We start from the raw sequence: 24,453 nt of genomic DNA, 5'->3' as shown, positions 1-24,453 counted from the left end.
ACTGACGGGTGCAGCACAGACACCCCAGGGTTCCTGTCTCCTCCCTTCCTCCCCCTTACCCCTCACTCCAAGAGGTGCCGACCCGGAAAACCACAGCCCTGGTGCCCGACGTACGTGGGGTTGGGCCCCTGGACCGAGGCAAGAGAAGGGGAGCCCTCCGCGGAAGCCGTCTGTGGAGACTCGGGCTCTTTCCATACCTGTCCGGCCCAGAGGACTCACCTCTTGGGTGAACGGTGTGCTTTAGCCTCTGCGTGACCCACCCATGTCTGATGATTGTGCTGCCTTCCGGAGGGAACAGGCACTCAGGTCCAAGAGTGGGCCATTGCTGGTCCCTCCCTCCCAGCTCCTTCAGCCCCTGGACACTCCAGCCTTGTTTCCCAGCCAGCTTGGGCTTTAGAAATGGACATTAGCCCCCGTTTCAGAGGCCTCATCGCAACACACTAGATAATACTCTTTTAGGTTTCCCTTTTTCCCTCTTTATCTGGAAGTATTCTTGGTGTACGGTGTCGTGTCAGCTTCAGAATACTGGGTGCTGGTCACCTGTACACACGCACAACCTGTGGTTTCTCAGGGTCTTCAGCGGGACAGCTTGGGACACCTGTCCACTGGCGTTCTCTCACTGCTTACGGCGGGCTCTTGTTGATTCTCTCTTTTACTAATAGTTTATGTATGTGAATCTCACCTTTCTCATGTACCCGCCCACTGTACTGTACCACACTTCCTTTTGTTTTCTTTCTCCCTCACTGAGCCTGCTTCTCTTTGAAGTTCACATTTCACACTATTTAGATCACACATGTTATGAAAATCACGAAATACTTGTCGGTCTGTATCTGTATTAGATGGTTTGTGGGATCCTCTGGATCCATCCACATAGCTGCAATGAACATTTTTCCTTTGTTTCCATGGATGAGGAAGTAATTTCATTATATCTGTACCACGATTTTTACCAGTTCATGTCTGTGGTATTTATCATTTTTCTGTTTATAAATGATGCGGAGGAGTTGGGGGTACAGTTATCTTCTGAGTTCGGTTGTCTACAGGCCCTGTGCGCGAAGGGCTCTTTCTCACTTGACTGTGCTACCTTCTCAGTTTTTCACCAACCTCCATCGTGTTCTGCATAGTAGGTCTACCAGGTTACACTTCCACCAACAGACTAGGAGGCTCCTTCTTTCCAGGCTCCCGCTGGGACTGAGTCTTTCACGCTGTGTGAGGATGGCCCTTCTGTTTGGTGTCACTTGGAGTTTCCTGTTGGTTCTTTCTACTAATTGCGGATTTAGAGTATGTGTTGAGCTACTAATGTTGAAAGCCGTGTGAGGAAAATGTATCTCTGCAGCTTGCTTCGGGAAAGCGGCCTCTGTTTCAGATTATTATCCATGAGATGCCAGAGCATGTTTCTTAAAGGCGGGTGCCTTTTACAACCCAACAGGCCTGGCGAGTCTGAGTGCCCTGAAGCGGCGGTTTTAGTGCTGTTTTGGGCAGTGGCCACAGGCGGCAGCATTTCTTCTGCCTGACTGTGGTTAATGCAGCCTCCACACCGTAGGGAACAGCGGGTTCCTGCGTTCTCACTGAGACTGGAGGGTGCAGAATCAACACCCCAGGCTTCCTGTCTCCTTCCTTACCCTCCACACGAATAGACTCAAGCCCGGAAGCCGCGGTGCACAGGTGCTGCCCGGTGTAGGTGGGGGCGCCCTCCACAGAAGCCGGGCCTGTGGATTCGTGCTCTTTTCAAGCCTCTCCCTCTCGGGTGCACTGGGCGTGTGTATCCTCCTCATCACCCACCAAGCCTGGTGACTTGGTGCCTTCCAGAGGCACCAGGAACTCCAGGTCCGGGAGGGCATCGTTGCTGGTCCCTCCCTGCCAGCTTCTCCACCTCTGCACTCTCCAGCCTTGTTTCCCGGCCAGCTCAGGCTCCAGGGATGGACATTAGCCCCAGTTCCAGAGCCCTCATCGCAGCACAGCGCAGCAGACAACAGCCTCTCAGATTTTCCTTTTTCCTCTTTATTTTCTGGGAGTATTGTTGATCTACAGTGTCGTGTCAGTTTCAGAATGCTGGGTGCTGGCCACCTGTACATAGGCACACACCCGTTCTTTCTTGGATTCTTTTCTTGGATAGCTTAGGGTACAGCGTCCACTGGAATTCTCTTTGCTGCAGTAGGTTCTTGTTGATTGTCTGTTTTATTAACAGGAGTTAATGTGACTGAATCCCAACCTTCTCTTTTATCTGCCCCCTAACGCTGCAATAATGGTTCCTTTTTTTTCCCCCTTCTTCACTGAGCCTCTTTCTAAGATAAGTTCACATCTAACGGTGTTTAGATTCCACCTATTACTGAAATCACGAAGTATTTGTCAGTCTGCATCTATATTAGTCGGTTCGTGGGATCACCTCTGAATCCATCCACATATCTTTGGTGCTGAGGAGTTAATTTCACTGTATCTGTACCATGGTTTTCAGCAGTTCATCTGTCGTCAGTACTTATCGTTTTTATTTTTTGAAGTTCAGGCGTCTGCAGCTGTGTGCCCGCTGGGCTCTTTCTCAGTCAACTATGATAGCTCCCTTTCTGAATTTTCGACCAGCCTCCTTAGTGTTCTGCCTAGTAGCACTCTCCATATCCGTTTACCCCACAGTGTAGGCGGGTTCCCTTCTCTCCAGGTTCTCTCCGAGACGGATTCTTCCACGCTGTGTGAGGGTGGCCCTGTGTTCGCTGTCAGGATTCCTAGTGGTGTTTCCTGTTGGTCCTCTCTACTAATTGGGCAGGAAGACCATGTCTTTCTGTGCGAAGGTTGAGAGCAGTGTGTGGAGAATATAGCTCTGCAACCCACTATAGGAAAGTGGTTTCTGTTTTGAATTCTTAGAATCCATGAGATACTGGGCCCCTGTTTCTTGAAAGCAGGTGCCTTTACAGCCCCACAGTTCTGGTGAGCTTGAAGTCTCCTGAAGCCAGGGTTTTTTAATGTCGCTTTGTGCAGTGGCCACAGGCGGCAGCATTTCTTGCTGCCTTACTGTGGTTCATGTAGCCTCCAGAACTGCTGCGAATGACGTGTTCTGGGTTGTCATTGAGACTGAAGAGACAGCACAGAACACCTCAGGGTTCCTGTCTCCTTCCTTCCTCCCCATTACCCTTCACCTCAAGAGGGGTGAACCCCAGAAACACGCAGGGAGCAGGTGCTCCACGTGTACGTGGACTCGCTCTGGAGAAAGGCTGGAGATGGGAAGCCCTCTTTTCAGACCTGTCTGCTCAGAGACTGAAGTCTTCTACGAGCACTGGGTGTGCTTCAGCCTCTGCATCAGCCACCCACGTCTGACGATTATGGTCCCTCTCGGCCAGCTACCTCAGCCCCTAGACTCTCCAGGCTGCAGGGGTGTGACTCTCAGGTTTCACAGGCCTCGCTGCAGCACAGCACCAGCAGTCTCTTAGGTTTTCTTTTTTCCTCTTTGTTTTATCTGGGAGTATTCTTGGTTTACAGTCTTTGAGTTTCAGAACGCTGGGTGCTGATCACCTATCCATATGCACATAGCTGTTGCTCAGGCTCTTTACCTCAGTAGCTTAGGACACTGTTCTCTGGAGTTCTCTGCGGTGTGATAGGTTCTTGTTAGATTGTCTGTCTTATTAACAGGAGTTTGCATATGTGCATCCTGACCCTCTCATTTGTCTGCTCACTATACCCTGCACTAACACTTCCTTTTGTTTTTTTTTTCATCTACTCAGACCAAGTTCACTCTACCACTGTTTAGGTTCCACCTATTAAATCACAATATATTTGCCTTCTGCATCTGCACCGGTTCCCGGGATCATCTCCGGGCCCGCCCACGGGGCCGCACTGGCGTCCTCCTTTGTCTCCATGGCTGAAGAAGTAACTCCACGGTACCATACCACACTTTCATCAGTTCATCTGTCGCTGGTGTTTGTCATTTTTCTCATTGTTAATAATGTTCCCGTGGAAGTTGGGGTGCAGGTATCTTTTGAAATTCAGGCGTCTGCAGACCCTGTGCCAGAAGGACTCTGACTGAATTGTGATACCTCCCTTTCTGAATTTTTGACCAGCCTCTGTAGTGTTCTGTCTAGAAAGTCTACCAATTTACATTTCCCTCAACAGTGTATAGAGTTTTCCTTTCTTTCCAGGTTCTGCCCTGGATTGCTTCTTTCATGCTGTGTAAGGATGGCCCTTGTGTTAGGTGCCGGGATTCCTAGTGGTGTTTCCTGTTGATCCTCTTGACAGGAGAATCATGTCTGTCTGTGCTAAGGTTGAGAGCAGTGCTTGGAAAATGTACCTCTGCAACCCGCTATTGGAAAGTGCTTTCTGTTTTGAGTTCTTATCCATGAGATTCTGGGCCCTATTTCTTGAAAACAGGTGCCTTTTACAGCCCCACAGGCTTGGTGAGCTTGAAGTGTCCTGAAACCATGGTTTTAATATTGTTGATTTGGGAAGTGGCCACACAGCGGCAGCATTTCTTTCTGCCCTTGGTGGTTGGTGCAGCCTCCAAAACCATTGGGAACCACGTGTTCCTGGGTTGTTCGGAGACTGATGGGTACAGCACAGACATCCCAGGGTTTCTGTCCCCTTCCTTCCTCCTCCTCAACCATCAACACACTAGGTTCCAAACCTGGGGAGCCGTGCTGCATAGCTGCTGCTCGAGGTATGTGGGGCTGAGCCCCTGGACAGAGGCTGGAGAAGGGGGCCCTCCATGAAAGTCGGCCATGGAGACTCAGGTCTGTCCAGATGTCCTGCCCAGAGCACTCACCTCTCGGGTGCACTGGGTGTGCTTTATCCTCTGCGTGGCCCAGGCAGGCCAGCTCCAAGAGGGCAGCATTGCTGGTCCCTCCCTGCCAGCTTCCTGTGGCCCTCGACTCTCCAGCCTGGTTTCCCAGCCAGCTCAGGCTCCAGGGAAGGACATTAGCCCCAGTTCCAGAGCCCTCATCGCAGCACAGTAGACAACAGTCTCAGTGTCGTGTCAGTTTCAGAACACTGTGCTGGTCACCTGGCATACACACTCCTGTTCTTTCTCTGACTCTTTACGGGTTAGCTGAGGGGACAGTGTTCAGTAGAGGTCTGCTGGGCTACAATAGGGTCTTTTTGATGATCTGTTTTATTATTAGAAGTTTGTCTGTGTGAATCCCAACCTCCTGATTTACCCGCCTAGGATACTCTTTGAGATTGTTTTTTTCACATTGTGTTACGATTGCCCTTTTTATTAATTTCAAGGGATTCTCCCTGAATTTCCTGTTTCTTTTCTCCTTTAATTATGGATTAGACCATGTATTTCTGTGCTATATCTGATAACATTTGGATTCAATTCTAGCACTCATTACTTCAGATTCTGTACCTGGGAGCCTTTCAACATAGCGCTTTCTATTTAAACCTTTTTTCTGTTGAAGCACTTCCTCGTGGCACAGTTTGAGAGCATGTGGATCGCACTGCCTCCCTGCTGCTTCCCCCAGCTCACCCTGCAACGTCCCTGTCTTGGCAGTGCAGCAGGACAGGGTCCAAAGGATGCTTGGCTCTCCCTTTGGTGAGCTTCCGAGCAAGAGTGTGCACTTCTTGGTACGTGAGGCTACTCGCTTTTTTCCTGCAGAGTGCCAGTGTAGTTTGGGTGGTCGGAAGTGGTTCCTGGCCTGGGAAGCAGCTCCAGGGTTTCTTACCTACTAAGTCATGTCCAGCTCTTTGCAAACCCATGGACTGTAGCCTGCCACACTCCTCTGACCATGGCATTTTCCAGGCAAGAATACTGGAGTGGGTTGCCATTTGCTTCTCCAGGGGATCTTCCTCAGCCAGGGATGGAAGTCGCATCTCCTGCGTTGCAGGCAGACTCTTGACTCACTGAGCCATCAGGCAAGTAGTGCTGTAGGCTACTGATGGCTCATTTGTGACCTCATCTCTAGCTTCAGTGTGTCCACGTTCCCTGTAGGAACAGACTCCCGCCCCAAGACCCGGTGCTGGCTGTGGCGGTCCATGCCCTGCCCAGCTAGTGTCTCAGCAGCAGAGCCTCATCTCTGTGGAGCCAAACCAGAGTAGCCGATCTGCAAAGTGATAACTTCTTTGCAAGCAGAGGGCTCTCTTCTCACTCCAGTTCAGAGCCTCAGGAGAAGCCTCTCTGCGTGGTGCTCTGCCAGCCCTGGAAAGGGGCCCTGGGCTAAACGTTGGCCACACCTCTTACCATGTCATGGAGTCTGTCTTTGCTGGAGGGGCACTTCAGCCTCAGTGCTGTAGTGTAGGATTTGTTCAGGCGCGTCATGTCCATGAAGAGTTCTCCGCTCTTCATCTGACGGGGAGGAAGCCAGGGCAGCTGCAGTCATCCTCTTCTTGACATCACTCTCCCCACCCCTGTCTTCCTCTGTGTGTGTTTATTCCTTTACTTACCTTGGTTCCTCCACTGAAACCACCAGAACATAAGTGCTCAGTTTAGCCCTTGACGGGGAGCGGTGCTCTCTGAGGAGGTGGGGTGTGCGCCCCTCCTGGAGACGCGGGCGAGGAGGGCGGGGTGCCGCCTCCAGTGGGTGCCGCCTTCTGCTTGCAGGTGACCCTGTGGAAGGAGTCGGTCGACGGGCAGTGGGTGTGCATCAGCGACGTCAACAAGGGCCAGGGACCCGTGTCCACGTCTGTCACGGAGGGCCAGCAGAACGAGCAGTGAGCACACGGGGCCCACTTCTCCGCCCGCGCAGACCGTGGGCCAGCGGCCCAGACAGCGAGGAAGACACCCCGCGCCCGCGCACCCCCTTGGGGCCACAGACACAACAGGGTCATCATCTGCCTTGACATGAGCTGATATGGTTTGTAACGTACCGTCCAGCTGAACACACACTTGTTCTGAGGGAAAAACTATGAAAAGATCCGAAGGTTGTTATTTTAAGATATTTTGGTCATTTTTACGTACCTTTTACGTTCAGGCGTCATTTGTGGGGTTTGTTTCCAGAGTAATTAAATAAACACGTATTGCTTATAACTCTCCCTGCATTTCCTAACCCACCTAAAACCGAGCTTTTCACAGTAGTTGTCCTGGAAGAGCACAGATGAAGGCCAGGTGGCTGGGGGCCTGCCGAGCCTCACGCAGCTGTCAGGCACCTGCAGAGCTCTGCGATTCAGAGCCCCAGGCCCTGGACCTTCAGGGCTGGGCTGTGTCCCCTGCGTATACACCCTGTGTTCTGGACGGGCTGATAAAGCCTGCCCTCTCCAGTTACATCCGTTTGCGGGCAGAGGGCCTTACTCACCCTCACGGAGGAGCACCTCAAAGCGCCTGTGACCACAACTGGAAGGAGCATTCACACCCCTCACTGCGATGACTGAGATCTCTGCAGACTGCATGTCGCGCCTCTGGAGGCAGAAAACCCGGAATTGCCACGGAGGGAATCCGCAGGAAGGTGAGAAAACTGCCTTGTGCCGTGTACAGCCCGTAACTACTAAAATCCAGGGGAAGAAAAAACCCTGAGCGTGAAGAGGGCGCTATCCCCATCCTGAGTGGGCTTGGCCCCAGGCCGACCCATCTGGTCCCAGGCTGCTGTAAGGTTTTGGCATAAATGTTCCTCCCCTGGAGTAGAATTCTAGTGCCTCCTCACCTCCAGACTGGGCTTAAATTTTACCCAGGAGACCTACTCTGAACGCTAATCTCAGCCAAAGGACCCAAGAGATATTGCATTAACGGGAGAAGCCTCCACAGGCTCCCTGCAGCCCCTTAGCTTCAAGCCCCCTAACTTCCAAAGGACAAGAATGCAGCATGGCAGTTGGGCAGGGGTGTCTGAATATCTGCAGGTCAGCGGTGAAGCAGGAGGAGGAACAGGACACAGGCCTTTGGGGTTTGTGCTTCCACGTTCCAGAGACGTTGTCACCCAAAGCCCCCGGTCTCCCCACTGACCTGGGTTGGGCATAGAAGTGTGGTGCCGCCTTGTGGCCATTTCCTGTTCTTACAACGTACAAACTGGTGCTTCAGGCACTGCAAAAAGGGCTGCAGGGCCTTAAATAAGAAACACTTACCAAAATCAACCCTGAATATTCATTGGAAGGACTCATGCTGAAGCTGAAACTCCAATACTTTGGCCACTTGCTGTGAAGAACTGACTCACTGGAAAAGACCCTGATGCTGGGAAAGATTAAAGACAGGAGGAGAAGGTTGGATGGCATCACCAACTCGATGGACATGAATTTGAGCAAGGTCTGGGAGTTGGTAATGGACAGGGAGGCCTGGTGTGCTGCAGTCCATGGGGTCACAAAGTGTCAGACACGACTGAGCGACTGAACTGACTGACCCTAAAACACCCTGGCTGAGGTCAGCAAGTAAAACTTCAAAAACCATAAATGGGGACTTTCAACAAGCCCTATTCAAAAGGAAAGTTTCCTCAAAGTATTTACAAGAAACAGACAAGGCACATCAAATGCTGCACCAGATCCCTCACACTCAGAGACAGGACCGTCAAAACCACACCCTGCGCCATCTGCCCTGAGTCCGTGTCCAGCACACAGGTCTGCAAACAGTGACCGCTGCAGATCGAGGACAGGGGGAGCCTCCACGCTGATGCAGGCACTGCACACAGGCACGGGCCGCTCTGGAAAAGAAGACTCGGGCTTCTGAAAGGGAGGTCACAGCTCCACGTGAGCCCAGTACATGCTCCCGGACATAAAGTAAAAAGCAACTGGAAATTGAAATGGCCCGGGCATCAAAATGCTTGCTGCAGGAATATGAACCTCAAGATTGGGAATCAAACCAAATGACCAGGACCACTAGGATGCCGAAAAAATCCACCCGGGACACGTGTGCGCTAGATTGAGATAGCCATGAAATAAGAAAACAATAGCTTGACGCAACGAGGATGGACCTGGAGACCCTGGACTCGGGAACTAAGGTAGGTGGCAGCCGTAGCGTTTGGTGTAGGGACGTCATCTCAGCCTGCTAGAAAACAGAAGCCAGCCTCGAGTCCTGGGAGCAAAATGTGTGTGTAGCAGGGGCACAAGCTGGGGGAAAGGATACAAAGGAACACTCGGGAACGAGCGGTTCACACTGCTACATGAAAATGGACCCTCCATCAGTAGATAGCACATGCAGTCTGCCCAGCACTATAAGAGCCTCCATGGGAAAAGAATCCAAAACAGAGTGCTGTGCAGGCGTGTACACCTGAGCAGTGGTGCTGCCCATCTACAGCTGCACGACGAGGAGATCAGTTATGTCTATATACCTGCAGTGTTGAAGTGTGTTTCTAACTCTTACATTCCCCACAGCCTGGGGCCCCGGGCAGGTGTGCCATGCTTCAGCAGCCTTGGTCCCCAGGCCAGACCCACCTGAGCTCAGGCTGCTGTAAGGTGTTGGCATAAATGTTCCACCCTTGGCCTGCAAGAGCCTCATTTCCCGACTGGGCCTCAATCGGAGACCCAGGCGGCCTACCCTGAATGCTAGTCTCAGCCAAAAGGACCCAAGAGACACCGCACGATCGGGGAGAAAAGCACTTCAAACTTTCATACAGCCTGCGGTGGTGGGGGCCTCACCCGCAGCCCCTTACCTTCAAGCCCCCTAACTTCCAAAGGACGAAATTTCAGCATAGCAGTTTGGGGTCTGAATATCTACAGATCGAGGGTGAAGGAGGAGGAGGAATAGGACGCGAGCCTTTGTGGTTTGTGCTGGCATCCCACAGACATTGGCCACCCAAAGCCCGCACTCCTAAGGCGCTGCTCTCCCCGCTGACCTGGGTTGGGCATGGAAAAGTAGTGCCGCCTTGTGGCCATTTCCTGTTATCACAATGTACAAACTGGTGCTTCAAGGCACTGCACAATCAAAGGGCTGCTGCTGCTGCTGCTGCTAAGTCACTTCAGTCGTGTCTGACTCTGTGCATCCCCATAGACGGCAGCCCACCAGGCTCCCCAGTCCCTTGGATTCTCCAGGCAAGAACACTAGAGAGGGTTGCCATTTCCTTCTCCAATGCGTGAAAGTGAAGTCGCTCAGTCGTGTCTGACTCTTAGCAACCCCATGGACTGCAGCCCACCAGGCTTCTACATCCATTGGATTTTCCAGGCAAGAGTGCTGCGGGGCCTTAAATAAGGAACACTTACCCTAGAAATGGGCTTCCCTTGTGGCTCAACTGGTAACGAATCCGCCTGCAACCTGAGAGACCTCGGTTCAATCCCTGGGTTGGGAAGATCCGTTGGAAAAGGGAAAGGCTACTCATTCCAGTATCCCGGCCTGGAGAATGCCATGGACATTGCAAAGAGTCAGACACGATGGAGTGATTTTCACTTTCGCTACCCTAGAAATACCCTGGTGCAGGTCAGCGAGAAAAACTTCAAACCCCATAAATAAGATGACTTTCAAGAAGCCCTATTCAAAAGGAAATCTTCCTCAGAGTATTTACAAGAAACAAACAAGGCACATTAAATGCTGCACCAGAACCCTCAAACTCAAGACTGGACCACCCCTCAGAACTACAGTCTGCACCACTGCCATGAGGCAGAATGTCCAGCATCAAATGTCTAAACCTGTATATGCAGATCCAGGAGAAAAGGGAACGCTCCATGCCAGTGCTGCCAATGCAAATAGGTACCGGCCACTCTGCAGATCAGTACTCGGGCCTCTGAAAGGGAAATCACAGCTCCTGTGAGCCCAGTACACACCCCTGGACATAAGAAACAGCAGTTGAACGCCATGGGCATCAAAATGCATGCCGCAGCAGTGTGGACAGCAGTCAGGACTGGGAGTCAACCCAAATGACAGGACACTTGATTGCCGAAGACATCCATCTGGGACATGCATGTGCTAGACTACTGAAACAGCCGTGACATGAAGAGGAAAACAGTACCTTTCTCCGCAAGAGGATGGACCCAGAGATCTCTGGACTCAGGGAACTTAGGTAAAGGCAGCAGACGCAGGATTTGCTGTACTGGTGTCATCTCAAACTGGACAGAAACGAACCCTCTGAGAAAACAGAGAGTCCTGGAAACAAAATGTGTGTCTGTCAGGGGCAAAGGCTGGGGAAAGGCTATAAAGGAACATGTCAACGAGCAGTTCACACTGCTATGTAAAAATCGACCCTCCACTGCTACACAGCACACACACACTGCCCAGCACTGTGTAAGAGCCTCCATGGGAAGAGTCCACAAAAGGAGGGCTGTGCAGACGTGTACACCTGAATAATGGTGCTGCCCATCTACAGCATGCACGACGAGATCAGTTATGCCCTCGTACACCTGAACGCTTGAAGTATGTTTCAAACTGTCTGTTATATTCCCCACAGCCTGGGGCCCCTGGCAGGTGTGCCATGCTTAAGCAGCCTTGGTCCCCAAGGCCAGACCCACCTGAGCTCAGGCTGCTGTGGAGGTTTTGGCATAAATGTTCCTCCCTTGGAGTCCTAGTACCTCCTCACTTCCCAACTGGGGCTCAATCTGAGACCCAGGCGGCCTACCCTGAATGCTAATCTCAGCCAAAAGGACCTGAAACACCGCACGATCGGGGAGAAAAGCACTTCAAACTTTCATACGGCCTGCACAGGCTCACCTGCAGCCCCTTAGCTTCAAGCCCCCTAACTTCCAAAGGACAGGAATGCAGCGCAGCAGTTTCCCAGGGCTTTCTGAGTATCTGCGGGTCAAGGGTGAAACAGGAGGAGGAATGAGACACAAGCCTTTGTGGTCTGTGCTGGCATATGCTCCAAGCACATGGACCACCCAAAGCCCGCACTCCTAAAGCTCTGGTCTCCCCACTGACCTGGGTTGGGCATGGAAAAGTAGTGCCACCTTGTGGCCATTTCCTGTTATTACAACATACAGACTGGTGCTTGAAGGCACTGCACAATCAAAGGGCTGCGGGGCCTTAAATGAGGAACACTTACTCAGAAACACCCTGGTACAGGCCGGTGAGTAAAAACTTCAAAACCCATAAACAGAGGGACTTTCAACAAGCCCTATTCAAAAGGAAAGTTTCCTCAAATATTTACAAGAAATAAACAAGGCACAATAAATGTGCAGATCCCTCACCCTCAGACCGTCAAAACCGCACCTGCGCCATCTGCCGTGAGTCCGTGTCCAGCACACAGGTCTGCAAACAGTGACCGCTGCAGATCGAGGACAGAGGGAACCTCCATGCTGATGCTGGCACTGCACACAGGCACGGGCCACTCTGGAAAAGAAGACTCGGGCTTCTGAAAGGGAGGTCACAGCTCCACGTGAGCCCAGTACATGCTCCCGGACATAAATGAGAAACCAGGGGCTGAAATGACACAGGCATCAAGACGCACGCTGCGGGAGTGTGGACAGCACTCCAGACGGAACTGAAGCAAACGGCCAGGACCACCTGCACACCGAAAAAACCTACCTGGGACACGTATGCCGCAGTGACTGACTCAGCTATGAAAGGAAGAAGAAAAGCAGGCCTGGCAACAAGGACGGACCTAGAGATCTCTGGACTCGGGAACTTACGTAAGGGCTGCAGCCAAAGGATGGTGTAGTGGTGTCGTCTCAAACTGGAGAGAAATGAACCCTCTGAGAAAACAGAAACAGTCTTAGAGTCTTGGAAACAAAATGTGCGTGCAGTAGGAACAAAAGGTACGAGCAGTTCACACTGCTCCATAAAGTATCGACCCTCCATCACTACGCGGCACATGCAGTCCACCCAGCACTCGAAGAGCCTCCACGGGAGAAGAGTCCACACACGGAGAGCCGTGCGGACGTGTGCCCCTGAACAGTGGTGCTGCCCATCCACAGCGTGCACGACGAGGAGATCCAGTCTGTCTGTATACACTTGAGTACTGAAGTTTTTTTTAAAGTGTCTATTATATTCCCCGCAGCCTGGGTCCCCTGGCTTGGTGTCCCAGGCCAAAGCAGGCTTGGTTCCCTAGCCTAGACTATCCTGGATCCAAGCGTGCTGTAGAGGTTTTGGCAGAAATGATCCCCCCTTATACCCTAGGGCCTCCCACTTCTGCTTTGGTCTTTTATTTTAGTCCCACATGCCCACTCTTAAATCTAATCCCAGCCTCAAGGACCCCAAAGATAAGTGACCATCCACCAGAAATAGTTTCAAAGTGAAATGGCCTCTGCATTCTCTGGTGTTCAGCTTCCTACCTACATTCTCTAAGCTTAGAGTCATCCTCTTTATTAAGAACAACCCCTTAGCATAGTCATTTATTTGGGTTCATATACATCTGGACGTGTTTATGGTGAGGAAAAACTTCAAAATATGTGAAACAAAAATTCACAGAAGTGAAGTCTTTTCCAGTTCTGGCTGGTGATCTCAACACTCGTCCTTTAGCAGTAGAACACGCAGAGCCCTGAAAACAGCCAAGTGATGGGTACTGTCAGTCAGCTGGACCTGACTGGCATTCACAGAACGTTCTTCCCAACAACACTTAAAGCGCATCAAGTGCGTCTAAAACGCTCACCAAAATGGGCTAATGTCTGGACCCCAAACAGCTGTCCTGCTTTCTAGCTCTGTGAAAGCTTTCCTTCCAAGGAGCAAGCACTTTTTCATTTCATGGCTGAAGTCACCATCAGAAGTGATCTTTGGAGCCCAAGAAAATAAAATCTTTCACTGCTTCCACTTTTCCCCTCTATTTGCCACGAAACAAAATTGTTGAAGCCGAAGTCATAATTCTTTCACCACCGGATGGAAAGAGCTGACTCACTGGAACAGACCCCAATGCTGGTAGAGATCGAAAGCAAAAAGAGAAGGGGCAGCAGAGGATGAGATGGTCAGACGGCATCAATGATGCAATGGACATGAATCTGAGCAAACTCCAGGAGACAGTGAAGGATGGGAAGCCTGGACATGACTTAGCAACTAAACAAGGACAACAAAAGGGGGCTGTGGTAGACCAAGAAAGCATGTTTTATCTGTGAACGATACAAACTGAAGCTTTTAAGACTGAGATCACGTGATTGCTGAGATTTGCTCTTCATTCCCCTCCAATGAAAACCAATATGAGAGATAAGTATGTGAAAGAAGATGCTAATGTATGTTGAAACTGATGACAGGTGCTTGGAGACTCATGGGATTACTCTCTCTGCTTTCTTTGTATGTTTGAAATTTTCTAGAAAAATAAGTTCAAATATATCTGGAGAGAGAGTTTAGCTTACACAGGTTTCTGTTGGAAAACTTTTGGCCAAGTTTTCCGTTGGAAACATGACTTTGTAATTAGAAAGGAAGTACCTGAGACCCTCGTGAAAATACAGATTCTCAGCCCCACGCAGACTTACTCGATCAGAGTCGGAAGATGAAGCATAAGGAAGTCGGCTTTCTTACAGCCTCCCCTGTGAGTCCACTGCAGCGCAGCACAAGTCTGCACCCAGCAATTGCGATCAGGTGACCCCACGGGCCTCACCGAGGTCCCACGGCTCTTAGTGACCCCTAGACTAAGGCTGCGCCGCCTGCAGCTCCGAGAGCCGTTTCAGCACAGTGGCGGGGCAGGTGCTGAGCTAGACCGTTTGGAGGGGCCAGTATCCGGTGAGGAACAGGATACAGGAAAGGAAATTCTGCCTGGACACGGCAGTGTGAGGGCAAGGGGGCATCGACAGACCTTCCCAGGGTGAGAGACCTGGGTATGTTTGAAGGCTGAGGGCGGAAGCTGCTGGACAGAAGGACTAAAGACAGAAGACCAGCATCTGGGGCTCCAGCCCCGCGATGGCAGGAGAGCAGGGACGCCGCAGTGGGGAAGGAGCGTGAGAGCGCCTGGCTGAGGCGATGCGAGTGCCAAGAGCAACCCCGTGGTGTCTCCATTCTTCTTCATGGCTGCCGAGCTCTTCCTGTTAAGTGCCCATCTCACTTCTATAAAGGAAAAAAAAAGGTTTCATATGATTATCATGTTAGAAACGGTCATTTTATTCTTAAATAAACCTTCATTTTAGAAGATTAATCTTGAGTTCCTGGTGCCCACATACTTTTATCGAGCACCCCATACCCCACTTTTTAAAAAAGTGTCCACTTATATAAACATACCATTTTCTTAGATGATTTTACTATTCATGAAGGAAGTTTTTGTTAAGGATATATTTGAATATTGAGTTTTTCCTATGATGTTGCATTCTGCTGCCCTTGGCAAAGTATACCATAGATTTTCATGAAAAGTGAAAGCCACTCAGTCATGTCTGACTCTGTGCAACCCCATGGACTGTGTAGTCCATGGAATTCTCCAGGCCAGAATACTGGACCGGGCAGCCTTTCCCTTCTGCAGGGGATGTTCCCAACCCAGGGATTGAACCCCGGTATCCTGCATTGAAGGTGGATTCTTTACCAGCTGAGCCACAGGGAAGCCCAAGAATGCTGGAGAGTGTAGCCTATCCCTTCTTCAGCGGGTCTTCCTGACCCAGGAATCAAACTGGGGTCTCCTGCATTGCAAGCAGATTTTTTACCAACTGAGCTATTCAGGAATCCCGTAGATTTTCAATCTTCGTCTATTTTTTGTCATCCAGATGTATCTTGTTTTTTTTTTTAATGCATTTATTTTATAGCTGTGACTTTACTATGGACTTTAAATAAATAAAAAATGGGAAAAAAAAGCGACACCCATGTTGACCTAATACTCACCCTGTGCAGTAGCTGGGAGCCATGGGTCCCTACTAAGCACCGGAAATGCAGCAAGTCTGAACTGAAAAATGCTGCAGAAATATAATACCCACCAGACTCTGAGGATTTAGTAAAAAGAAAACCAGTGCCAACCATGTAAATCATTTTCATATTGATTGCGTGCCAAATTGACAGTGTTTGGGATACATTAAAGTGTATTTTTAAAATTGATTTTACCTCTTTTCTTTCTGCATTCTGTAATGTGACGTCTAAGGAATTTTCCGTCACATGGCTGGCATGATACTTCTATTTCGGAAGCCAGAAGGAGAGAAAGAAGAAGCTGGACCAAACAGCCCTATCTCACAAAATAAACCTGTTTCTAGAACCCCAAACTCTGCCTCGGTCACACCAAGGTTGGGCTACACTGATGAAAAAAGTGCCTGTTAAGCCAACTAATCATTGGTACAAACAAAAGACAGTGGACTGTGTACACACTGTGTTCTCAGATGCCATTTACACATGGCAGGTACTTGGGTGGCGCCGCGTCCCTGTCCGTTCACAAGGCCGGGCCCTCAAGGCCGTGCAGTGGGAAGGGAAGCACCACCCAGTGGGCAGGGACTGCTCTGCAGGGCAGACAGATGCAGGCTGGCCTCAGCGTCATCCGCACTCCGACGGGAATCATGAGCTGGGGAAGGGCAGTCCCTCCCTGGAGACACAGTCCTCCTCTGGAGAACTCTGGGGCCGGGTCTGCGTGTGCCCCGCTCTCAGTCCGCACCCCCTTCCCAGCTGGGGGTGGGCGGCGGGGTACTTCCTGGGCGCTGCCTCCCTGGCCCCTCTGCCCTCCCTTCCTTCCCCAGCTGCCTGGACTCTGCACCCGCAGGCCTCCTTTCTGCACTTTCCTGTTCCCAGGATCAGAGGGCGAGGGGACCAGGGAGCAAGGGTGTTCTGTTTGCTTGCGGGGGCTGTTATCTAAGATCAACACCTGCAGCTCCCATCTCCACGGTGGAGGGAGGCCTCGTGTCGCAGCAGGGGCCTGGTCACCATAGACGCTTCGGGTTTTGTTTGTTTTTTTTGCTGGGGTTGGCGAGGGGAGGCTCTGGAAAAGCTGCCGGCCGTCTCGAACATCTCCCCACCTCACTCCACCTTCAGCCCTTCTGGGCTCCCAAGGTCAGGAGCCCTACGCTCAGGGGGCTCACAAGGGGAAGGTCTCCAGGGGACACGCTTACGCTCTCCTGGGACTGATGGGGCCTCCTGGTAGAAAGTTTTCCAGCAGAAGGTACTTGGTCCCCACACTGCACTGTGGGGCTCAGTCCAGCCCCTCCCAGGTCCCCCGTCCCTAGAGTCTGCACAAGGTCCATCTCCCTGAGGTCCATCTACGTTAGGCCAGCATCTGACGGCCAAATGTCTGTTGGCGGCCCCAGCCCCTTCCTGATCGGGAGCCCACACGGCCACCGAGGGCAGTGTGGCTTTGGGGAAAGGGTGGCCCCTTTAAACAGTCAGTTCTCCCCATGAAACAAGAGGTGCAGCCTCCCAAGTCTTCAAGGTCAACCGGTCACTCCACTGCCCATGAGCCTTCAATGTCTTCCCTCCTCCAGATCAAAGCCCAGATGCCTGGTGCCAGGAGCTTCCCAAGGGTGCTCGTCCTCACCCCACCCCTCCTTCCAGGCCTTTCCTCACAACCTACTCCTCCCCCACCCCGCCGCCGTCCTCCAAGCACCCCACCTCCTCACTGGGCGGCTCCACACAGTCCACACCCGCGCCTGCCGCTCACCTCCGCTCCGGCCCTCTGCCTGCAGCGGGCCTCCCTTCACAGCCTGGCCCCAATGCTGCAGCCCCGATGGGGGCGGCCTTCCCACCCTGCCAGCTTGAGCGCGGCCAGAAGCAAGTTCCTTCTCTGATTGACACTAGAACGTCTACGCAGACAACACACGGAGCCCTCAGGAGTCACCGCCTGGGCATCCGGTGGGACGAAGGGCTCTGGGCAGGTTAGGAATCCCCTGTGTGGTTGAGCAGCTCGTCATTGGGGAACATGTGATGTGGCCGAGGCTGGCCAAGGCACAAAGAACAACTACCATGTGACACTTGACAGCTTACAAAGGGTGTCACGTCCGTCACCTCGGTCCATCCTCAGAGGCGCTCTGAGAAGCGGCCCTATGCAGGGGGCGCTCGGTGACCTCGCTGAGGCCAGCGTGCATGTGGTCACCCTTGGCAGCTGGGGCCACTCTGCTGCCTCTCAGGGCCTGGCCGGGGGAGGAGAGACAAGCCCACGTGTTAAGGAAGACCATGCTGAGCGGAGCCATCACCCCTTCCTCCCAGAGGCGAGGACGGGCCTTCAGCCCCTGCCGGAGACGGTCCCTGCCCTGCTCCTCCAGCTTCCTCATCTGAAAAACGGGGCTTCCCTCCAGGCGGCCTGAGAATGCCAGGAGGCAGGCTCTCACGTGCTCGAGGCCGTGCGAGCCAGAGCAGCGTCCCTCATGAGGCCCGAGGCAGCACAAGCCCCCAAGATCAAGCGACGATGCCTGGTTCATCACCGATTCCGTGGACATGAACTTGGGCAAACTCGGGGAGAGGATGAGGGATGGGGACGCCTGGAGGTCTGCAGTCTGTGGGGTCGCAGAGTCGGACACGACTTGGCAACTGAACAACAGCAACCGACCTGGTTCTATCCCGGGAGGAGGAGGGGAGCAGAAAGGCCAGCAGGTCACAGCTGCCGAGCAGCAACGCCGGGCTGGCCCCAGGGCACACTCTCCTACCTCCCGCCCAAGCCGAGGCGGGCACTCCTGGGCACAGGAGGGGCAGGTGGCCCCACGGGGCCGCCCCAGCCAACGCAGCCATCTCTCAGGGCATTTGACCTCTGCTGGTGACGTCTCCCTGGTGGGTGATGCGAGCATTTTTAGTTCCCAAGGAATGGCACTCAGCCCCCGGATGCCAAGCTGCCCTGAGAGACAGCTGCTGGTTTCAGACAAACACAGACTGCCCTATATAAGAACCAGACGGCCGCCAGGCGCCACCTCTGCCCGGAACCCCAGGTAGGCACTCTGGGGACGCTTGCATGCGGGGGGTCTGTTTATGGGTCTAACTCACGGCAACACCCGCAGGCCCTTCCGAACACGGGGAGGTCACAGGGCCCTGCGCTGCCCGGCTGCTCCCAGCTGGACTTGGGAGTGGCCCCGGTGCCCCCGTGTCTCCTGGAACCTGGCCAGTTCGCCTTCCTCAGCCCTCCTCCAGAAACTTGGCACAAGGTTCTCAGGGCTGGGGACGAAGGATGTGGACAGTCCCACTGCCAAGCATCCGCCCCTGAGAGAATAGTCTTGGGAAGGAGCCCTCATGCTCCTACCTGGGGAGGTGGGCAGATGGCGCTCCTGGGGGAGAGCTGCTCTAGACAGCAGTCACCCCGGGTCCACCAGCTGCCATCTCTCTGCCCATCCCAGAGACCCTCTCTCCTCCAGGTCTGTCTGCCTCCAGCCAGGGAAGCCATGCCCGCCCCGTGGACCATCTGCAGCCTGCTGCTGCTCAGTGTGCTCTGCATGGACTTGGCCATGGCGGGCTCCAGCTTTCTGAGCCCTGAACATCAGAAACTGCAGGTGAGACGCCACCCCAGGAGCCCCGCATCCTGAATGCCCCGAGCCGTGTGAGCTGGGCAGTGGCTCGCCCTGTCTGAGCTTCAGCTTTCTCCCCGAGGCCGAAGGAGGGCTCTGGGTCTGACCGTGGGTCCACACCTCACCCTGCTTCTCGGAGGAGAGGCGGGATTCAGGGCCTAAGGGGAGCACCTCCTCTTTCCTGCAGAGAAAGGAACCTAAGAAGCCATCAGGCAGACTGAAGCCCCGGGCCCTGGAAGGCCAGTTTGACCCGGAGGTGGGAAGTCAGACGGAAGGTGCAGAGGACGAGCTGGAAATCCGGGTGGGTTCCTCTGCAGTAGGAGGTGGGGTGGGGAGGGCGGCTACCCACAGACACCCACTTAGCAGCTACTCAAGGGACATCAAACAGCAGGACAACAGCGGGCTCCACACCCCTGGCTCCGGTAGGTCTCTGCCATCAACAGGCAAATGTCTAAGGAAATCTGCTGCACCGGGATGACCCCAGCAGAGGCGAGGGGGCGTGCCAGCGAGCATTCACAGACACTCAGGAAGGAGGAGCTGCTCACAGGCTGCAGGCGTCTCCCCACAGAAAACCTTCCGATGGGCTCAGGGCCCTCTCAGACCTGACCTTACCCTATCTTGGCAGGGTGGCACCCTGGATGGGGAACCCCACCTGCAGGCCAGGATGGAACCCTGCAGGCTTGCTTGGGCTCAGGAATCCTGCACGGGACAAGAGCGCCATTGGGAGAGAACGGGAGGACCAGGAGAGACAGGGCATGAATGTGTTTTATGGGCCCCCCGCCATGTGACCTTCCTGCCGGGGGTCCTGGCCGTGGTCCTGGGAAAGGACTGACAAGGGTTTAGGTGGAGATGGGCATCTCCGTGCAGGGCGACCAGTGTCTCCCGAGGTGCCCAGTCACCACCGAGCTGCCGCACCCTCTCGGCCTCACTTTCCACGGCTCCGCCCTCCTGCACGCGAGCGTACTCAGTCGCTTCAGTTGTGTCTGACTCCTTGCGACCCCATGGACTGTAGCCCACCAGGCTCCCCTGCCCATGGGATTCTCCAGGCAAGAATACTGGAGTGGGTTGCCATGCCCTCCTCCAGGGGATCTTCCCGACCCAGGGATTGAACCCATGTCTCTTACATCACCTGCATTGCCAGGTGGGTTCTTTACCACTAGCACCACCTGGGAAGCCCTTCTACCCTGCTTGGCATTGAATCTCTACAGCCACTGGTGGGGTCAGTACGGCTGGTCTCTGTGGCCTCGTTTAGAGTTGAGGAACAGAGGTTCACCAGGGGAACCCGCTGGCCCAAGGGGTTACCGCCTGCAGGCGCCGAGGTGGGACCCATGGCCTGGGGGGCTCGGGTCCCCAAGCCCTCGGTCTCCACCACCGGTCTGGCAGAGAGAGCAAGTGCCCGGGAAGTCTCCTCTGCCCACCTCTGCTCCGGTCAGAGGTCAAATCCCCAGCCCCTGACTCTCCCCAGGCACCGCCTCCACCACGTGTGAGACCCCACCTGTCACGTTCCCACTTGATGACGGCCTGCAGATTCTTAGATTAAAACCAGGGAACTTTCCTGATGAGACTGCCAGGCCCAGCAGGCCAAGGGAAGCCCTGGGACCGCTCAGATGGGGCAGAAGTCTTGGCTGGGACTGTCCAGTTTCCACAGAGGCAACAGCAGGCCCTGCCTCAGCCGGAACCAGGAGTGCGTGATGTCCAGAGGTGGGGGCCCCACCAGATGTGGGGGAAGCCTGAGACACAGGCCGCACGTGTGGGCTGGATGCCCCAAAGCCTCCAGTCCTGGGGTCCCACTTCAGGCATCGCAGGCCCCTCCACTCTCTCCAAACGTTTTCCTAAAATAGAATCTCAGAGCAGAACGCTTTATAGACCAAGTCCTGTCCCACCCCACCCGTCACCCACGGACCAGTTAGACACTGGGGCCTAGGGGGCCGTTTCCAGCCCCTCGAAGCCGTGCTCTCCCGTCTGACAGCTGCCTCACCTGTCAGCTGCCCCTCGCCTGGCTCCAGGGTGCAGACCAGCCCAGCAGGTCCCCAGCTCAGTGTCCACGGAGCCCCAAAGTCTGCTAGGGTCACCTGACCACTCGCATCGGCTACGGGGCTGGAGAGGAAACGAATATTTACTGAAGGGAGAGAAAGGAGGGGCCTCAGTTCCCCCCAAATCAATTACGTCATCTCCACAGCTCCATCTTCACGGTGGAGGCAAGAGGGGGAGGCAAATTTTAAAAGGGGAACCCACATTTTATGCATTGTTTTAACAACACCTCGGAGCATCCCTGCTCACCTGTGAAACGGGAGGCAGAGGGAAAGGCGCTTGGCCCGGGCCTGAGCAGGGCGAGAGCTGCACCCGTGCTGGGGGCAGGAGACCAAGAGCTCCCTTTCAGCCCCGAGATCCCTTCATGGACTCACCCAGGAGCTCTGTCACCAACACGGCCAGGAACTGGATGACCGGAGGCGAGCACGGTCTCCACTCCTCCAGAGAGAAACAACGATGCGGCTGCAAACAGAGTTCCTTCCTGGTCGCCCAAATCTTTGAGCTTCAAGTCGTCTCATAGGCTGCCGAGAAACTAGGAGACGTGGGGTGATCCCCCTGTAGAAGGGAAGAGACAGAGGCACAGAAAGTACAGCCTTGGCTCAGAGCATCGATCGAGGAAGAGGTCAACATCCTATCTGGTCCAACACGGAACAAGGAAGGGCCAGTGCAGTCGAGAGGAAGAGCTCCTGGGAAGGGAGGGAGGCGGGTGCAGAGACCGTCCCCCGGGCCGGTGCTGTGTCCACTGGGGAGAGCCCTGATCCCACATCATGCTCCCAGCTGTATCTCCATCACTGGCCATTCTGTCTGACGTCTTCCGAAGCTGAAAGGTGGGGGATGCCTGATCTAGGGGACCCCACAGCTTTTATCAGTAACCTCTTCAGAGCCAGGTAAAGAGGGTACAAGGAGAGCCTCCTAAGGATCATGGAGTGGCAAGATCAGGCCCGGAACGGACGGCAAACTGGCTAAGCCACCCCTCAGGGGACCTGTCGGACCCCAGGCCTTTCCTTCTTCCCCTCCTGAGAGCACAGGGCCTCTTCTGGGGTGGGGGTGCCAGGGGCAGGGGTGGGAGGGTGCAGGTGACCTCTGACAAGTCCTGGGTGGTCCTCCTCCTAGTTCAACGCCCCCTTTAACATTGGGATCAAGCTGTCAGGGGCTCAGTCCCTCCAGCACGGCCAGACGCTGGGGAAGTTTCTTCAGGACATCCTTTGGGAAGAAGCTGAAGGTAAGTCCTTGCCCAGATCAGCTCAATTCCAAGCTTCGCCTGAGTCCCCGTGTGAGCCTGCCCATGAGTAACAAAACAGAGGTTTCATTCCCCACCCTGCCTCTCAAAAGAGTTTCTAATTCCTCTTTCCCAAAGAGTCGTCACTCAGTACCCGTGGGGGATTGGGTCCAGGGCCCCAGCTTTTAGGGGACGGGCCGAAGTGGCACAGTCCAACTCTGGGCCGCTCCTCTCGCCATTACAGCACATCCCCTCCGCCCCCTGTGGAAGGGAAGCCAAACCGGAGGGCAACAGGAGGAGAGCGGACGCAGTAGAGGTTTTTTTGGTGGTTTTTCTTTTTTTGGCTACACTGTAAGGCATGGGGATCTTAAGTTCCCCAACCAGGGATCAAACCCGTGCCCCTGTAGTGGAAGCATGGAGTCTTAACCAGTGGACTGCCAGGGAAGTCCTGGACACAGCTCTTTGACTTGACCTCTTGCATTTCAGAAACCCTGGCTGATGAGTGAGCGGCCCTGGGACCAACCACCTGTCCGTTCTCCCACCCTCAGAAGCTCTCACCTGGCTTCCGGGACACTTCCGAGACCACGTGCAGCTCTGAGGGGTACTAGCTTAGGAGGTGAATAAATGCTCAGATGGATGCAAAGGTTCAAAATGTTTATTTCACCAAAGACGGAAATTTCACATTTCAATGAAAAACAACGTGGCCCCGCAATTCCTGGTCTGTGGTCAATAGAGAGGAGAAGGACGAGGAAGAGCATAAAGCAAGGAGGTGTGAATGCTTAGAAAACCAAACCAGATCCACTCCTACAAGCAGATACGGCTGCTGGGGGATTGTAGGAGCGGAGGTGGAGGAGACACCGGAACAGGAAGGGGAAAGGAGGGGCAAGATGGAGGAAAAGACGACAAAGCTCCTTTAAATAGCAGAGCTTCCCGGGGGCAAAGCTGCAATGGGGGCTTCTTATTAACAACCAGCAAGGGCTGTGTGAACAGGGAAACTTCTGGTGACGCCATCGGAGCCAGGGTCCCTGAACTGACATTCACGCGGACAGGATGCTGGGAAAGGGGAAGCCTGACTTTGAGGCTGGACCTAAGTGGGGCACTAACAATGGAGACGGCCACTGCTGGACCTGGCTGACCTAACCCCTCCCTCCTCCGCACCCAGTGCACAGCGGATGCCACCTCCTGTGGCTGAGACTGACCACTGCCTTGGTCCCTTTGTTGATCTGGGACACGAGGTGGATGTCCAAACACACTTGTCACCCCAGCTCAGGGCTGAATGAGCCTTGATCGTTAAGCACACAACTTAATTCCAGCGAAGACCCAGTCTTCATGGAAGGGATGTCACTTAGCACTCACTTGCACTTTGGTGCGAACATGTGAGCTGACTCGAGCTGGTGGCGATGGGTGGGTAATCACAGGGGAGGCGCGCCACCCAGCCACCCACCTGACATGCACACACCCATCACCAACATGCAGGACACCCCTCTGTGAAGCCAGGGCAACAGCCACACTCAGGAGAAACGGTCACAGAGAACTCCCTCTAGGAGCCAAGTACCTTCTCCCGTGAAGTTCTGCCCACCCGGCAATCAAGCATGCGTGCATGCTAAGTCACTTCAGTCCTGTTTGACTCACTGCAACCCTATGGACTGTACTTACTCCAGGCAAGAATACTAGAGTAGGTTGCCATGCCTGACTCCACGGGATCTTCCCGATCCAGGGATTGAACCCGCCTCTCTTACATTTTCTGAATTGGCAGGTGAGTTCTTTCCCACTAGCACCATCAGGGAACCCCCCAGGCACTCAAGACAAAGCACTAACCACTGATCACACTTGGTGGGCACCCAGAACCCATACCACCATCCCTCAGCGAAGAGCCACTTGTGGTCTGGGGAACATCACTATGGTCAGAAAGCTTCTTAGAAACAGTCTGGGGCCCTGCCCCCGCCCTCGGACAGGTAAGGATCTGCTTTCTAACAAGACTCCCAGGTACATATAAAGTGGTTTAGAGGCCACAGGGTCCTATTCACGAGCACAGCCCCGTCCCCCACCTGGCTTGGAGCAAGTGTCGACTCTCCTGTGACAAGAAAATGCAGGCCTGGCCAGCGGACCTCAACAAAACTGAGCGCACGGGAAACAGCTGT

General features: G+C 53.8%; 2 protein-coding genes and 1 long non-coding RNA gene across 7 annotated transcripts in view; 2 read left to right on the top strand and 1 right to left on the bottom strand.

Moving 5' to 3' along the window:
• SEC13 (SEC13 homolog, nuclear pore and COPII coat complex component) overlaps positions 1 to 6,940 on the top strand; it is a 38,456-nt gene extending 31,516 nt beyond the window's left edge. The window contains exon 9 of one of the 2 annotated variants that reach the window (XM_006077482.4): positions 6,515 to 6,940. In XM_006077482.4, the coding sequence (XP_006077544.2) occupies positions 6,515 to 6,628 (114 nt within the window). In that variant the 3' untranslated portion in view covers positions 6,629 to 6,940. Of the gene's footprint in view, positions 1 to 3,707; positions 5,327 to 6,514 lie in introns of those variants that run through there. The other variant, XM_025272350.3, reaches the window with a different exon arrangement.
• Positions 6,941 to 14,397: 7,457 nt separating this feature from the next.
• LOC123331013 overlaps positions 14,398 to 24,453 on the bottom strand; it is a 28,954-nt gene continuing 18,898 nt past the window's right edge. For all 4 annotated transcript variants that reach the window (XR_006547399.2, XR_006547398.2, XR_006547396.2 and 1 more), the window contains 3 exons: positions 21,468 to 21,648; positions 21,041 to 21,159; positions 14,398 to 14,725 (listed from right to left, as the gene is read on the bottom strand). This is a non-coding gene — a long non-coding RNA (uncharacterized LOC123331013). The remainder of the gene's footprint in view (positions 14,726 to 21,040; positions 21,160 to 21,467; positions 21,649 to 24,453) is intronic.
• On the top strand, positions 18,620 to 22,949 carry GHRL (ghrelin and obestatin prepropeptide). Its single transcript, XM_006077485.4, has 4 exons — positions 18,620 to 19,047; positions 19,250 to 19,363; positions 22,207 to 22,315; positions 22,799 to 22,949. The coding sequence occupies exons 1-4, from the start codon at positions 18,817 to 18,819 to the stop codon at positions 22,816 to 22,818; spliced, it is 474 nt and encodes a 157-aa protein (XP_006077547.2). The 5' UTR covers positions 18,620 to 18,816; the 3' UTR covers positions 22,819 to 22,949.

Source organism: Bubalus bubalis, chromosome 21 (assembly GCF_019923935.1).
Source record: "Bubalus bubalis isolate 160015118507 breed Murrah chromosome 21, NDDB_SH_1, whole genome shotgun sequence".
NCBI lineage: Eukaryota > Metazoa > Chordata > Mammalia > Artiodactyla > Bovidae > Bubalus > Bubalus bubalis.
The sequence above is the reverse complement of the archived record's forward strand: the minus strand, read 5'-3'. Positions and strand labels throughout refer to the sequence as shown.

Bases quoted from the DNA above. Each gene is read 5' to 3' on its own strand.
- GHRL (XM_006077485.4), top strand. From the start codon at position 18,817: ATGGCGCTCCTGGGGGAGAGCTGCTCTAGACAGCAGTCACCCCGGGTC. The intron at 19,364-22,206 runs GTGGGTTCCTCT...TCCTCCTCCTAG, and splicing joins AGGACGAGCTGGAAATCCGG to TTCAACGCCCCCTTTAACAT. The intron at 22,316-22,798 runs GTAAGTCCTTGC...CTTGCATTTCAG, and splicing joins CCTTTGGGAAGAAGCTGAAG to AAACCCTGGCTGATGAGTGA.